The sequence below is a fragment of the Engraulis encrasicolus genome, chromosome 2 (genome assembly GCF_034702125.1).
Source record: "Engraulis encrasicolus isolate BLACKSEA-1 chromosome 2, IST_EnEncr_1.0, whole genome shotgun sequence".
NCBI lineage: Eukaryota > Metazoa > Chordata > Actinopteri > Clupeiformes > Engraulidae > Engraulis > Engraulis encrasicolus.
In genome coordinates, this window is record NC_085858.1 from 48755804 (window position 1) to 48773303 (window position 17500).

At 47.7% G+C, this 17500-nt stretch overlaps 1 protein-coding gene across 1 annotated transcript in view; it reads right to left on the reverse strand.

The window, feature by feature from the left end:
* Positions 1–17500, reverse strand: part of LOC134440175 (carbonic anhydrase-related protein 10-like) — a 66479-nt gene that overhangs the window by 9476 nt on the left and 39503 nt on the right. The window contains exon 4 of the mRNA XM_063190144.1: positions 4152–4337. Coding sequence (XP_063046214.1) covers positions 4152–4337 — 186 coding nt within the window. The remainder of the gene's footprint in view (positions 1–4151; positions 4338–17500) is intronic.

The window sequence follows — 17500 nt, forward strand, 5'->3', positions numbered from 1 at the left end:
CCGGCTTTGAAGCCGAGAGTTTCCCGAGAATCATTCATCATCAAACAAACCTTGGGTCACATTCCTGCTGCAACCGTTGTTGAATTCTGTTTTAAATACAGAAATCTGGTTGCCATGGAAGGGAGAAAAGGGGGTAGACGACGGGAAGAGTTGAAGAAAAAAAATAACATTCTCCCTTAGAAACCTCAGCCGAGCCATCTGCCTTAAGATTACAGTTTCCGTTTTTTTTCTCTATTAAACTTGAACAATGACACTATCACACACACTCGTCTCCAGGAGTTCTGTGCGCCAAACTGCCCACAATAAAGAATACTGTCATCATCTCACCACATTTGCGTCAGCCAAGGAGTGAGTGAGCGAGCAAGCCTGCGCTTTTCTCCTTGAATACATATAAGATTTATAAAACATATATTCAAGGAGAAATATATAATATAAATAGACTTTATAAGTTAGCCACCACTTTCAACTTCATCCCTCCACTCTCTCTCTCTCTCACGCTCTGCCCTCAAGCGCAAATCCAATCGCCGTTTTAGATGCTTGGCCACAGATGCTTCAGATATGCACAACCCCATTAAATTTTTAATAGAACTGTTCTCTGTAATTAATAGCGGCCGATTTAGCTCCTGAAGTTTAATCCTTGATTTGATTTTCTCATTGGAAGTCTAGGCAAGTACTACATGCTAGGCTAGGTCTGGGTGAGATGGCGTACGTAGCCTATCTCCATGGGTCCGTATGGCAGCTGGGATCAACAGAGCTCAGATTTCGGCCTGTGATCCACACTGACAAGCTTGACAGCTCAAGGGTGACGTATTGGCAGTGAATGATGGGTTTTCAGCGGTGAAGAAAAATATGGAAGTCCCCTGATTTGTATGCATGGCCACAGCCGCGTTTGTCCGGAGGACCACCGGTTTTCACCCAGGACACAGAGACACGAAAGTGAATTACTGCAGCCAGGATATGACAAAGACGCTGCGAGAAATTTTAATACAGCCAGCTTTAGAAGAAGAAGAAGAAGAAAAAAAGGTGGTCAGCATTATTTCCCGCCGTGGTAACAAAGGAAAGGGGTCTACTGTAAGTAACTAAGACACCGGAGGTGAGGAGACAAAATTGAGGCGGTATGGAATTTTAGAGGTGAATAAAAGTATGGAGGTAGCAGGCCTACTGTACTATGAGGAATATGGAGGTGCCGTACGTGCAGACCATCAAATGTTACTTCAGGCAACGGGTCAGAGAAACCTAATTATCTCTCAGACTCATAAAAGGTCAAGGGAACTCTTTAAATTAGGGACTAAATTCACTAACATTATGAGCCCAGGAGGAGACTTAAAGAATATAAATGGCTAAAAAGTTGGAGATGGTTGTTTTTCAGACCTTCACCACCACTGAGTCGAGAGAATGCGTCATAGCCTATAGAGTTCTTTACGGAAATCAAAACTAATTTCTGTATCAACCATAAGAAACAGACTATGTGCGGCGTGATAGCTCAGTGGGCTTAAAGTGATACTGTGCCATTTTTGCAAATAAGCTTATTTTACACCTCTCCTGTACTTTTAAACTCAAACTTTCAAATTTTACCTCCAGGCTAGTAATTAACATGGAATCCTATGAGACCAGCTTGCCGCCAACTGGTCTCATAGGATTCCATGTTAACTGCTAGCTTGGAGGAAAAATTTGCACTGCCATACTCAGAGGATGACTAGAAGTACAGGAGAAAGGTAAAAATCAATTATTTAAGTCAAGGGGAGGTGCAATATGAGCTTATTTCCAAAAATGCTACAGTATCACTTTAACATGTTGCATCACAGTACAATGGCGACCCGGGTTCTAATCTAGCCTGAAGTCATCTTTCCGATCCCCTCTCTCTGCCCTATACTAAATTAAAAGCATAAAAACCCATAAGAATCTTTAAAAAAGATGTCTATCTCTCTCTGCCACAGCAGACATTGATACATCTGCCTACAAAGTCCTAACAGGCCTGCACTAATCCTGTGGAAACTGTGCAGCGTCCGGGAACACAAATGAGGCAGACGATGGTATAGCTGGAAAGACGTAATGACAGAGACACTTGGATCTCTTTAACGCAAACACACCTCCGCTAATCCACGCACCCCCGTATTCACAAATTATGACAATTACATGGGTGATTAACTGGCTATGATGATGGCACAGCACGCGCACACGTAGGCATTTCGCATTTATACCTGTTTAGCGGCCATTTTAAAGACATCACTCCTTCAGCCTCATTTGCCTGACAGCTTATTTACTGTGTAAGAGGAAATATCTTCTGCTAAATAGAGGAAATATCTTCTGCTAAATAGCTATTGTTCACCCAGTCGCAACGTTTCTGGCATGCTCTAGGCCTATAGTCTGCTAATTATTTGAACCATTTCTAATAGTTTATTGACAGAGTCGGTAGAAAGCCGTATGGTTAAATACCTAGTAGCCTATTTAACCATACTGTACACAAAATGGTGCCCCTAGAAACATGTCTGTTACTAATGACCTATATGCATGCTCTATGCCTAATAGTTTATTGACAGTGTCGGTAGAAAGCCGCATGGCCAAATAGGCCTACCTTGTATTTAACCATACTGTACACAAAATGGTTCCCCGCCTAGAAACATGTCTGTTACTAATGGCCTTTTCATTGTGTGTGTTGAAATCTCAATATGACTTTTTTCCTGATGAACTACAAAAGAACCAAACAGTGTATTCTAGAGAAGGTCTTTTTTCTTCTAAAACCTTGTTGTGAGGGGTGACTGTGTCTTGTCTGGTCAAGGGCATTTTGCTGAATAGTTCATTTTGTGCACAGCTGACAACAAAGCCTCATATGGGTGACTGCTGGCGCACCGTTGAAGAGATAAGGCCAATTTTTCCCCTTTCATTTTTATATTTCCGAGTTATTGCTTTAAATCCGAAATGAGACAGCAAAGGCAAAAGTTTTTTTTTTTTTTTTTTTGCTGCGTGCACTTCCATACTGTGAATATAAAAAAAAAAGCCGTGCTTGGTTTCCGTTTCCTCGGTACAGATAAAGCTGTCATGAGCCCGGAGAACTGCATTTCTCTGTGAATCCTGCGATGCATTCAAATCATAACGCTGATGCCTCTCATGAGGGTTTTAAAAAGTCATGACCTCAGCACTCCCTGCACTACTCTTTCAAAGCACAGTGCGGCCAAATAAATGGAAAAAAAAACTCAAATCCGTGCCTCTCCACAAGCCTGATAAAGGGATTCCCTTCCCCTGTAGACCACAGGGCTGGTCGGCTGACCTGCCACTGAGACCCGGACGGCTCTGTGCTGAGAACAGGTTACATGCACAACTGTACTGCACCATCTAGAAAAGCTGCTACTGAAAACAAGCTTTTTCTCTTAACGGCCCATGTTATGATCTGTCACGCGATGACTTGCTGCTGACTGACTTCCTGGTCTCGCAGGATAACAACTGCATCTGGGCCGCAGCCGAACCGGACCTCGGCCGGCCCAACGACCACCAACCAGCAACAGAGCAACATGCGCACCGAGGTGGGCCAAGAAACCCCCGTGCCTGGCTGGCCTAACCTCTCCTGGGAACGCCTTCGCCGAAGCTTACCCACAACTACAGCACAGCATACATTGCCCACTGAAGTGAGCCAGCCAGCCAACCAACCCCCTTCCCGTGCCCGGCCCGCCTACCCTCTCCTGGGAACGCCTTCGCGAAGCTTACCCAAAAACCAGGGCCACTTACAGCTTTTGCCAGGCCCGAGACAAAGTCATTTGAAAGGGCCCCCAATCCAATGCATACAATGCAATGAGACCCAATTTTGGGCCCCCTCTTCTGACCCATCTGACCCCTTTGTCCCCCCCCCCCCCCCTTGTCGGCTTCCCTGCCCACCACCACCATCCAGGTAAGTGCACAGCATGCATTGCCCACTTAAAGTGGGCCAGCCAACCCCTGTCCCGCCCCATGCCCCTGCCCGTGCCCGGCCCGCCTCACCTCTCCTGGGAAGGCCTGGCTGTAGCTAACCCACAACCTCTGAAGTGGGCCAGCCAACCAACCCCCGTACCCGGCGCGCCTCACCTCTCCTGGGAACGCCTGGCTGTAGCTAACCCACAACCACCATCCAGCCAAACCCCGGCCCGTCCCGCCCCATGCCCGTGCCCGGGCCGCCTCACCTCTCCTGGGAAGGCCTGGCCGTTGAGCAGGTGCTCGGAGCCCTGGTTGTCCTCGCTGCCGAAGTGCAGGCGGATCTCCTCCAGGCGGTAGCTGTAGCTCAGCGGCCCGCCAGAGATGTTGACCAGGTGGGACTTATCGGGCCGGAAGGACACGTGTCGACCCGTGTTGTACATGGTTCCACCGATCTGCACAGGGAGGAAGAGGAGGAGGAGGAGGAGGAGGAGGAAGAGGGCAAGTAGGAGGAAGATAGGAAGGAGAACGATGAGAAAGAGGAGGATGGGGGGAGGAGGAGAGGGAGGAGAATTAGCAGGAGGAAAGAGGAAGGAGGTGGAGGAAGAAGAAGTGGAGGAAGATGTAGGGCACAACAGGAGGAGGAAAAGGAGGGAAGAGGAGGAGGAGGAGGAGGAAGAGACGAAGGCGGGGGAAGTAGCGAAGAGAGGTGGAGGAGGATGTGGAGGAAGATGAAGAGGAAGTTGGCGAGGAGAAAGAGGGGGATGACAAGGAGAAGGAGGAAGAGGAGGAAGAAGAGAAGGAGGAGGAAGAGAAGGGTAGGTGTGAAAAGGGCAGTGGACGGGTGACACAAAGAGGATGGGAGAGACAAACAAATACAATTGAACAATCTTTCAAGGCTGTTATGCAATTCATTTATTCATTCATTCATTCATTCATTCATTCATTCATTCATTCATTCATTCATAACATCTGTATTTCATGTATGTTCATGTCAGTCAATACAATAACTGCACTCTAAGAAGGAACATGTCATTTTTCTGTCACATGCTTATTATGTTAAGACGGTCATTTTCAAATGGGGAACACAGATTATGTTTGTTGGATGATGGGCTGGAGTCCCGAACGTTTTTAACCCACTTTATCTGTGTCTTTTCTTTATTTTCGTCTTTCTAATATAGTTTCTCTCAATTTCATCCAGCTCCTGCGTGCGACTACTTTGTCTCCTTTTAACACACAGTGTTTGGAATGTGACACAAAAGGCGACTCTTCAGCTAAAACATTCAGTTATTAAAATATCTGACACGTTTTGTATTAAATTGCACATTAAAGGTGCAAATGGTGGAGAATGGAGAAGTCTTTTCATGTATAATAATGAATACTTAGAACTTGATGATGGTGGTAAGTATTCATGAAAAAGGTAACATTTGTGAATGGGCAGCGTGAATTCTGGAAATAAATAGCTAAAAAATATTATGCAGTGCACTAATTCTTATTTTAAATGTATTATATATATATATATATATATATATATATATATATATATATATATATTAACCTTTGCTCATCTCAAACCAGGTATGTGGCTTGAGTATTACTCCAAAACAGTTTATTTCATTGATTCCTTATCATTACATTATTATTACCCTTTGCTTATGCAGATATAGATGACATATCTAACAATTAACACAAAACGCGTCGCCCCTGTGCGCACACACAGCACGTGTTGAAATTCATTTCTGACACAGAAAACGCATGTGGAGACTGCAGACACCCACTGTTGTCCACCAACTTATGTCATCATCAGTGTGTTTTTGTTAGGTAATCAATGACCCAATTCTCACCAAAACAACAACAATCGCGTTGCCCTGTGACAATACTGACAGACAGGGCTAGCCTGGGGGGAGAGGGGGGGGGGGGACACTTTTGGCTTAAAGGGGCCCCTCATAATTATCGGCACAGAACTGACTCACCGGTGATTTTTATTTTATTTTATTTTATTACATTTCTGAAAATATGGGCCCAAAAGGGTGTGGGGCCCACCAGGAAATGCCCGGTATGCCAGATGGCTAGTCCAGCCCTGCTGACAGAGAGTGTACAAAATGTAGGGTTGATTATTTTTTGGAACTATTTTGCAAACAAACTGGCAGGCCAACAAACAAACAAACAAACATAGCTTCCTTGGCAGAGGTAATTATTTCAATCATTAGTATAAAATAAATACTACCACAGAGTATGAAATTGTATCAGACGGTTTTCCCTGTAGAGACATTCAGCAGGAAAGCAGCACTCCTACTCAACCACAACGCTTTCATTTGCACAGAGTGAAAGCAGCACTACATCCAAAGGCTTACAGTATTATTATTTCTCAAGTGTCATTCTGTCGATTTCTCATCTTGTAAGTTGCCAGAAGCAACCATTTGTGGAGTTACATGTATTTTCAAAAATTCTTCCCTCCACGCACAGTTGCGTTAACATTTAGTGATTCGTTCTTAAATCGCTGTTAAAAGATGAATTACTGTATCGGATATGCTATTATAAAAGATTATAGGTCTATATATCATACTGTTTTAAAAGGAAATACATTCAGTCCTTGCAGGATTCTTTTCCAGGGTTTAAAAGTTCTATGTCAAGCCTCTCTTGACAATCCTGGTGAGGCTTCAGGCTCGTCACTTCCTAGTCTTACAGTAAAGCACACAGGATATTTTCGTGTTACATGTCTGAAGAGGTGACACGCGTGCTATCATCGTGTGCTTCCGTGGAACACCATGTGTGCAGTCGAGTACAATTACTAGATCATTTACTCACAAATGACACTACCACCACGCGTGGAGATATCTGGACACTTGCCATAATCAGGGTAGACAATCAAGCGTGTTCAGCATGCATTTCTACACATGAAAGAGACAAACCCAAAGCTGGAGAGGAAAAACATCTCCCCCCCCCCGTCTCTCCCTCTTTCATATATTCAATTTAGCCTATATATATTCAGCCGCCGCGTATATGCAGATCCAAACAGCAGCACAGTCAGTTCTTCAGTGTTTGAGGCCATGGTGTTAAGTGCAGGGGAAGAAGAGAGAAGAGAAGAGAGGAGAGAGGAGAGGCAGCAGGGAAGGAAGGGTGTGTGTGTGTGTGTGTGTGTGTGTGTGCGTGCTGGTGGGTGGGTGTGTGGGTGTGTGTGAGTGAGGGGGCCAGCGAGGGAGAGATATGGCTCCGATGATGAAAGATGGCACTTTGAAGGTGAAGGAGAGTTGTGTTCGCAGCTGTCGGCCCACTTGCGCATGAATCTTAATAGAGTCGTTTATAACGAGGTAATCTGGTTTGGGTTAGGGTTAGCAGGGAGAAATATCGCCGACGCTTCCCGGCAAGGCTGGGTGGGTGTGGGGGGGTGGGGGGGGTGGAGAGGATGTAGAGGGAGGGGGGGGAGTAATCAATTTTATTTGACACATTGTTTTAATAGGCTTCCAGCGAGGGCCGTAATTTCCATCATGGTGTATAATGTAAGGGGAATCAAATGAGTGCCAGCTAGGCTAGCGAGCAAGGCTGCGGCGGCACGGCTGCGGCGGCAGTAGCGGTAGCGACAGAGACGGTGGTGGAGCGGAGGCGCGCCGCGTGCGGCAGTCTGCTGACAGTATTATGAATTGTGCCCAGCGTCCCTGTGACAACAGCTCTAATTACCGAGCCCTGCACAGTCACTCACTCACTCAACTCACTCAACTCGACTCACATCCTCCAGAGGTTCGAACCCCTGACCCGCAGCCGTCCGATGGGTCAGCGCCCTACAAGGCTGATAAGCTTAATGACTCACATGCAAGTCCCACACACACACACACACACACACACACACACACACACACACACACACACACACACACACACACACACACACACACACACACACACACACACACACACACACACACACACACTCACACGATGAACACATGAAACATTGAGTAGGCTACATAGGTAGGATCATTTGCATGTGTCTCAGCGGTGGATTTACTTTATTTAATTTCACGCACACGCACAACCTATAACAGATTATGACATGCACACAAAAAATGTATTATTGCTGATGTGATGACTGAAGTGATGAATGTACGTAGGTCTTTTTCAGCTGTGCCGGGATGAGGCATTTTTTTCAATTCGTGGAGGTTTTTTTTTTTGAGCTACCGATGTCAGTCAGGCTCGAATAACTTTATTAACACGGTGCAGCAGCTGTAATGTGCTCAGAGCGAGCGGTAGTTTCCATCGACACCCGCCCCTCTCTATGTACGCTCTCTATTTCCGTGCATCTCCCTCCCGGAGAGGCTTGCTATCTCTAGGAACTAGGCTCATGGATGGCATCTGATGTTGTCTGTGATGTGATTCGCTTCACCAAAAAAAAAAAAAAAGACAAAAAAGAAAATCTTCCTGATATTGAAGCTCAAGCCAGCCAATCAAATCACTCAGCTTATTCCACATATTCCTAAAGCACCACTATGATTGGCTGGCATTGTTTATGGTCCCGGCCCTCAGCTGAGCTGAGCTGAGCCGCTAAGTTGGCTGTCTGTGTATTACAGTCAGCAGGGCCGCTGACAGCTTTGGCTGGGCCCTGAACAAAGTAATCTAAAAGGGCCCCCCTCCCCACGCAATACATACAGTACAATGCTATGAGGACCCAATTGTGGGCCCCTCGTTTCCATGGGCCCGGGACAACTGACCCCTTTGTCCCCCCTTCCCCCCTTTTGGCTTCCCTGACAGTCGGTGCCAGCCAGGCAGCCAGGACTACTAACGGTGTCCCATCATCAGCCGTCAGAGAGCCAGATCAGATGAGATCAGAGAGAGTCTGCCTGTGTGGAGTGCAGAGTCACACAGGCATCCAAACGTTAAAGCCTGAGCGTCGTGTCGCGGCGGCGAGGCGAGCCGAGCCATGCGCTTAATTTGACAGGAAGTGCTCAAGATTGGAGTCGCAAGGCGAGAGAGAGGGAGAGCACCTTTGAGTCTGTGTGGTGTGGTGTGGGTGTGTATATTATGGGATAGCGCACTGGGTCCTCCTCCACTTGGAAACTCCCAGCAAACACGGAGAGCCCATTAGAGGAAACAGGAAACAGCAGCAGCAGCAGCAGCCACAGCAGCAGCAAAAGCAAGCGCCAGCCGGCTGCACCTACACATACAAACTCCATTTAGGTCAAGCGAGTAGGCATGCACACACACACGGACGCACACGTGGGCACACACACACACACTCACACACTCAAACTCACGCACAGGCACACACACACACACACACACACACACACACACACACACACACACACTCTCATACTCATATGGATGTACACACACACACACACACACACACACACACACACACACACACACACACACACACACACACACACACACACACACACACACACACACACACACATACACTCACACACACACACACACACACACACACACACACACACACACACACACACACACACACACACACACACACACACACACACACACACACACATCTGTCAGTCTCTGAGGAAGCCCTCCATCCAGGCTGACGCACATAAGACACAAATACGCACACGCACACACACGCACACGCACACACACACGTAGGCCCCTGGATATTGGAGTGTGTGTTCCCACTCAGCAGCGAGTCAAGGCGACGGGGAGTGTTGCATTATTAAACACCGGGGAGACACTAACACAGCGGTGCGTACTCATACTGACGACCGACCGCCCGCCCGCCCGCCTTTCACAGACGGGACCGACCGACAGACAGACAGACCGACAGACAGACCCACACACACCAATGGCCCAACTTAGCCACCTCAGCGCATCACGCCTACCGCACCTCTGCAGCGGCCCACAACCAACCAACCAGTCACCCAAACATCCCGTCCATCCACCCCAACCCCCCCGTCCACCCGTCCACCCTCCCGAGTCCCGCCCCGAGCCGGCTCGCTGGCAACTTTGCCGGGGAGAGAATTTCTCCTCTGACGGGGCTATGGGCACAGATGGCAGCGCTGCCTAATCTCTTCCAACAGATGCACAGCTACATTAATCATAGGGCAGGGCTTTAAATGAGGAATTAACTCTTTGCTTTCTCCTCTGCTCCTCTTCTCTCTCTCTCTCTCTACATATCGTTACAGTACATCTCTCTCTCCCTTTAACTCTCTCTTCTCTCTCTCTCTCTCTCTCTCTCTCTCTCTCTCTCTCTCTCTGTCTTTCCTGTGTCACTCTGTCCTACTCTATCTCCACATCTCACTCTACATCTCTCTTTCTCTCTCTCTCTCTCTCTCTCTCTCTCTCTCTCTCTCTCTCTCTCTCTCTCTCTCTCTCGCTCTCTCTCTGACTGCTCCTGACATGCAAGGGGAAAGCTAATCCATGGGCCAAGCATTGGCGCTTTTTTAAAAGGAATGAATATATATAAAATTAAATAAATGACGGCGGCGATCATGGATGTGCATTATACTCTGTAGTGCACACTACACATGCAGTAGATATGTGCAGTCTGTACTATGTTCTTTATGCTCTGCACTATGCTGTATCACTTCTGTATTATACTGTATTAATTAGATGAGATTATATGATTGTAATAGATTGTATTAAAATAGAATAGAATAGAATAGAATAGAATAGAATAGAATAGAATAGAATAGAATAGAATAGAATAGAATAGAATAGAATAGAATAGAATAGAACAGGATAGAATAGAATAGAATAGAATAGAACAGGATAGAATAGAATAGAATAGAATAGAATAGAATAGAATAGAATAGAATAGAACATAACAGTCTAGAACAAATGTAGATAGCTGATGAATGGTAGACAGATGATAGAATAGCTGAGAATAGAATATTGCAGAATAATACACATGTATCATTTCTTTTACCTATATATTTAAGTGAGTATGCAAGATTGTGTGTGTGCGTGCGCGAGCATGTCTGTGAATATCAATGTGTCTGCGAAAGTGTGAGCATATATCTGTGAATGTGTGTGTAAGAGAAGACTGACTGACTGTATGTGTGTGTGTGTGTGTGTGTGTGTGTGTGTGTGTGTGTGTGTGTGTGTGTGTGTGTGTGTGTGTGTGTGTGTGTGTGTGTGTGTGTGTGTGTGTGTGTGTGTGTGTGTGTGTGTGTGAGTGTGTGTAAGTGTAGCTGTTCTTATCTGGCTTTATCTTCCTTGAGCCTGTCTCCATGGTTTCCGTTGGCAGGTTGTGTAGGTGGTGAAGGACAGCGGAGGGGCCAGGGGAGATGGAGAAGCAGGTTTTGATGGGGTTGCAGCGAGACGAGAGAGAGACGTGGCGTATGCAGAAAGAAGTGATGCCCAGCCAAGAGAGACCCACACACACTTGTCTCTGTCTGCTTGCATACATCAGCTAACTCACTCAATCGTGACATTTACATATTTAATTTGTTTTGCCTTAACATGGTGCATGCTTTTTTATGTGTCAGGTTCTGTGTAGATTATTGTAGTGTAGTGTGTGTGTGTGTATAGTGTAGTGTGTGAGTTTGTGTGTATATAGTGTAGTCTATGTGTGTGTATAGAGTAGTGTGTGTGTGTGTGTGTGTGTGTGTGTGTGTGTGTGTGTGTGTGTGTGTGTGTGTGTGTGTGTGTGTGTGTGTGTGTGTGTGTGTGTGTGTGTGTGTGTGTGTGTGTGTGTGTGTGTGTGTGTGTAGTGTAGTGTGTGTGATGTATATAATGTAGTATGTGTGTGTGTGTATAGTGTAGTGTGTGTGTGTGTGTACTGTATAGTGTAGTGCGTGTGTGTGTGTGTGTGTGTGTGTGTGTGTGTGTGTGTATGTGTGTGTGTGTGTGTGTGTGTGTGTGTGTGTGTGTGTGTGTGTGTGTGTGTGTGTGTGTGTGTGTGTGTGTGTGTGTGTGTGTGTGTGTGATGTGTGTGATGCTTGTGCTTGTTGTCACCGACCGTCTGGGAGTCTGCAGATGTGAGTGATGTTTTCAAGAAGGAGCAGATCTGTGTCTCTATCTGTGTCTCTATCTGTGTCTCTATCTGTGTAGTGTACGTGTGTTTATATGTGGATGTGACAAACAAGTGAGAGGGTAGAGGGTGTGTGTGTGTGTCTGTGTGCGTGTGTGTGTGTGTGTCTGTGTGCGTGTGTGTGTGTGTGTGTGTGCGCGTGTGCATGTGCGAAACAAGTGAGAGAGGGTAGGGTGAGGGGGCTGTGTGTAGTGTAGTGTAGTGTGTGTGTGCGTGTGCGTGTGCGTGTGCGTGTGCATGTGCGTGTGTGCGTGTGCGTGTGCGTGTGCATGTGCGTGTGTGTGTGCTTGTGCGTGTGTGTGTGTGTGTGTGTGTTTATGTCTGAAACATGTGAGAGAGGGTAGGGTGAGGGGCGCTGTGTGTAGTGTAGTGTAGTGCGTGTGCGTGTACGTGTGCGTGTGCATGTGCGTGTGCATGTGTGTGTGCTTGTGCGTGTGTGTGTGTGTGTGTGTGTGTGTGTGCGTGTGTGCGCGTGTTTATGTCTGAAACAAGTGAGAGATGGTAGGGTGAGAGGGGCTGTGTGTAGTGTAGTGTGTGCGTGTGCGTGTGTGTGTGCGTGTGTGTGTGCGGGCGCGTGTGTGTGTGTGCGTGTGTGTGGAGAGGGTAGGGTGAGGGGGCTGTGTACGTGCTGCACAATACATCCACATGTCTGCTTCAGACATGTGCAAACACATACATACAAACATGCACAAACATGCACACACACACACACACACACACACACACACACACACACACACACACACACACACACACACACACACACACACACACACGTCACACACACACACACACACACACACACACACACACACACACACACACACACACACACACACACACACACACACACACACACACACACACACACACACACACACACACACACGCACACACACACACACACACACACACAGGGCACGCGCCAACATGTCTGTCGCTGCTGCTGAGTGGAGGGTCCTCTGGGGTGAGCCCTTGGTCCTGAACCGTAACTCATTCAATCCGGTTGGAAGACACCACCACCACAGTCAGGGTTGCCAGATGAGGCGGATGATTTCCAGCCAAAAAAAATGCTAAATCCAGTCTGGAAGCACTAAATTCCGCCCCAATTCTATTGGTTTCTGTGGCCAAAAACTGGGCGCCATGTGGCCCCCGATTGGTCAAAAGTGAAAAATTGCAGAATTATGACAAGATGCAATATTGAAATATTCATCTGTCATGTTGAGTACAGTTGGTAGACGTGTTGTCCCTCCCTAATTCCTAGCATGTAATTATGACACTGTCAATGTAAATTTGTCACAAAATTTGCTTTCCGAGGGGCCCCACATCAACTTGTAGCCAAGGTGCCCCAGGCCATCTTAATCCGGCCCTGACCACCAACACCACCACCATCACCACCACCATCACCACCACAGCCACCACCATCACCACCACCATCACCACCACAGCCACCACCACCACTACGGCAGCCACCATCACAGATACAGATACCACAGATACAGATACAGCCACCACCACAGATACAGCCACCACCATCACAACCACCACCACAGCCAACACCATCACCACGGCCACCACCATCACAGCCACCACCACCACAGCCACCACAAACACCACCACCATCACAACCACCACCACAGCCAACACCATCACCACGGCCACCACCATCACAGCCACCACCATCACAGATACAGATACCACAGATACAGATACAGCCACCACCATCACAACCACCACCACCACCATCACCACCATCATAGCCACAGCCTCCACCATCACAGATACCACCAGCACTCCACCATCACAAATACAGCCACCACCACCATCACCATCACCATCCACAGCCGAGCCACCACCACCACCATCACCAACATTACCATCACAGCCTCCACCACCACAGCAACACCACCACCACTCAAAGCAGAAACTGATAGCATTAGCCAGGCCCAGTGCCACATCAGCCACCACATTAGCCACCACCACCATCCAATACCACCACCACCATCACAGACACCACCATCACAGACACCACCATCATGGCCACCACCAGCTCTCACTGCAGGGCCGCTGACAGCATTATACTCATGAACGGCGTGACGTTTTCCATGTGCGTTATGCCCATTTGTAGGTAAAAACAGCCCATGCAAGTCAATTGGTAATGTTGGGGTTTAATAAACGAAAGATAAGGATCTGTAGACTAGAGTTGTTCACGCGCAATATGCCGAAAGCGTGTCGTGTTGCCGGCTGTTCAAAACATATAGCAAAACAGCCGTGGCTGAAGCATGGAAAGTGTTCATTTAGGCTAGCTGATGTAGCATGTAAGTCAATGAGACATTCGGTTTGTTTTCACCCATAAAGGGGCGTAACGCAAATGTAAGCGCAAAGTACCCGGATGGCCGTTCATGAGTATGCCGTGTCCAGACCAAGAGCGAACTACGCTGCCTGGTAGCGTGGGTAGCAGAAGAAGTTTCGCCTTGAATTCGCTGTATTCGCTCGAGACGCAGCATTGACATGTTTGATTCAGCTAATCACATAACGGCTCTGGCTTGACAGCCTGGGACATTCGGAGATATGAACGTTCCGATTGGTTGTCGCCGAACAGCGTCAGAGCAAATTCGCCTGCGATTAGATTTAGTTTAATCGTCAAAATTCGCTCTGGTCGCGCAAGAAGCTTCACTCCTGGCGAATTTGCTTTGGTAGCGCAGGTCGCGTGCCCTCCATAGAGAAATAATGACTTCCGTCGCTTCATTCGCTCCGTTCGCTCCTGGTCTGTACACGGCATTAGCCAGGCCCAGTGCCACATCAGCCACCACATCAGCCACCACATCAGCCACCACCATCACCACCACCACCATCATAGCCACAGCCTCCACCACATCAGCCACCACCATCACCACCACCACCATCATAGCCACAGCCTCCACCATCACAGATACCACCAGCACTTACAGCGGCATTAGCATTAGCATTAGCCGGGCCCGGTGCCACCAGCCACCACATCATCCACCACACCAGCCACCACACCAGCCACCACACCAGCCACCACATCAGCCACCACATCATCCACCACACCAGCCACCACACCAGCCACCACACCAGCCACCACATCAGCCAGCACATCAGCCACCACCACCATCCACAGCCGTGCACTTCTACAGTCTCCAATGCCAGCATCGCTCACTTAGCTCAGCCACCAGCACCCACAGTGAGTGCCAGGTTTAGGTGGGCCGTGGCCCCTAGGATACAGGGGGCGTATTACAGAAACTTCCTATCTTGAAAATCTTATCTTATCTGTCTAGTTACCGCGGAAACGGCACTATAGGACCGAATTTAGGAAAAGCGTATTACAGAACAGCGTTTCCTAAGTTGTTTTGCGCATCCTATCTTAAGTTATTACAGAAGCATCCTGACTTCGAAAAATCCCAAATAATTGGTCCTAACTTTAGGACAGCCACCCAGCTGTCATAATTCCAGTTATCCATTGATTTGTTAGCCAAAATGTATCACCATTTAGGCCCTACCCACGCTCAGCTTGCTGTTTCAGCCAGAGCTATCCGGTCTAGTCTAGTCTATCCGGGAAAACAACGCAATTGTGAACGGATGAAATGTTAATTAAATTAGGCTATATTGACTGACCCAAACGATGTGTGAAGTGCAGAGTTGATGATAAATATACCCGACTTCGATGTGAAGTCCGATATCAACTTCCTTAATTGACAGCCGACCATGGGTCAAGCCAAGTCGGCTAATTGTCATTTATTTATATACATGCGCTGGTCATACAAAGACATTTCATGAAATTACGTTTTAACTGTTTTGCGTGCATTCGCTTGGAAAAACAAAGCATTGGGATGAAAATATGGAAAATGGGAAGCACTTTATTGGGACTGAAACCACAATGCATTTGGTCAACTTGAGGTTGCAGGCAGCGAGAGTGACCTAATTTCGTCCTCACAGATGTTGCTGTATTATAAATCTGTTCGGTGGAACGTCACTAATAAGTGCGTTATTTAAAAGTAATGAGCTTAAAAGGTTTAGCGAAATATGTACGTCCTCTTCCTCTCTGGTTTAGTATCACGCAGACCGCGAGATGCAGCAGCAGTCAAATCTGTGTATTCTAGCTTGCGTCGCACTACTGTTGCTAGGTAGCGGTGCATTTGTTGTCAGGTAACAGACATAAAAAGTAGATCGTAGATGTTTAGATCGCTACTTTAGGATTCCTAACTCAAGATAAGATAGGATTTCCAAAGATAAGATAAGAATCCTAAATGAAGTTAGGATTTGTTTCTGTAATATCAAACTGGAAAAAATCTTATCTCAAGTCAAAAGTTAAGATAGGACGACTGAAGATAGGACGTTTTCTGTAATACGCCCCCAGGTTTAGGTGGGCCGTGGCCCCTAGGATACAGGTTTAGATGGCCCGTGGCCCCTAGGATACAGGTTGCTGTGGATACAGGTTGCTGTTGGCATGGTGCCAGGTTTATATGGCCCATGGCCCATAGGCAGGCCAGGCACCCACAGAAGGATTCCACGACAAACATTACATAGACAGCGCCATCATTCTGAGCCAGGAATTAAGGAGAACATGTCTGTACAAAGGAGTATTAACAAGATTTAAAAACTCTCCTTGACACGGCAGACTAATTTTTCAATAATACTTTTATTTATAAATACAATTATTGCAATCATTGATTTCATCCCCTCTTGGGCCCTGGCAGACGGGGGGTCCACTATAGGCTGCAGCCATATGTGGCCTGGCTGTGTACGTTAATCTGCCCCTGCCGAGCCACCGCCACCACAACACACCTGGCAGAGAGGCAGACGGCCAGATTACCATCAGCAGCTACACTACACAAGCTCCCTCCCGCTGCACAGCACTACACTACACAAGCTCCTGCCCGCTCCACAGCACAGCTCTGCTCTGCTCTGCTCTCTTGTCCACTGCTCCACTCCACAGCCGGTGCTCCCCCCCCCTTCCCCTCAGCTCGTCCCTTTAGTCCCCTGTCCAGGACTGGACTGGACATCTGGCATAACGGGCATTTCCCGGTGGGCCCTGCACCCTCGTGGGCCCCCCTTTTCAGAGATGTGAAAAAAAAGAAACGTCTTTTTTTACATTTCTGAAAATAGGGGCCCACACGAGGGTGTTGTTCTGCGCCGCAAATTATGAGGGGGCCCCTTTAAGCCAAAAGTGCCTGTGCCCTATTTCTCCCACAGTCCAGTCCAGCCTTGCCCCTGTCCCCCGTCCTCTGTCCCTGCGGTCGCCTGGCCGGCCAGTCACGAGGCCCGGGGCCAGGCAGAGGCTGACACTGCTCCAGGGACAGCCACTAATGATGGGCGTGTCAAGTGGAGGCCATGTTGTTTGAGGATAGAGGTGAGGGATAACGTAACGTGCCCATGTGTGTGCCTTGCGTGTGCGTGTGTGTGTGTGTATTCCTGTGCGTGTGTAAATGCATGTACAGAAATGAGTGAGTGAGTGAGTGAGTGAGTAAGTGGGAGAGATAGAGTGAGTGAGTAAATGTGTGTGTAAAAGTGTGTGTGTGTGTGTGTGTGTGTGTGTGTGTGTGTGCGTGCGTGCGTGCGTGCGTGCGTGCGTGCGTGTGTGTGTGTGTGTGTGTTGTAGTTTGG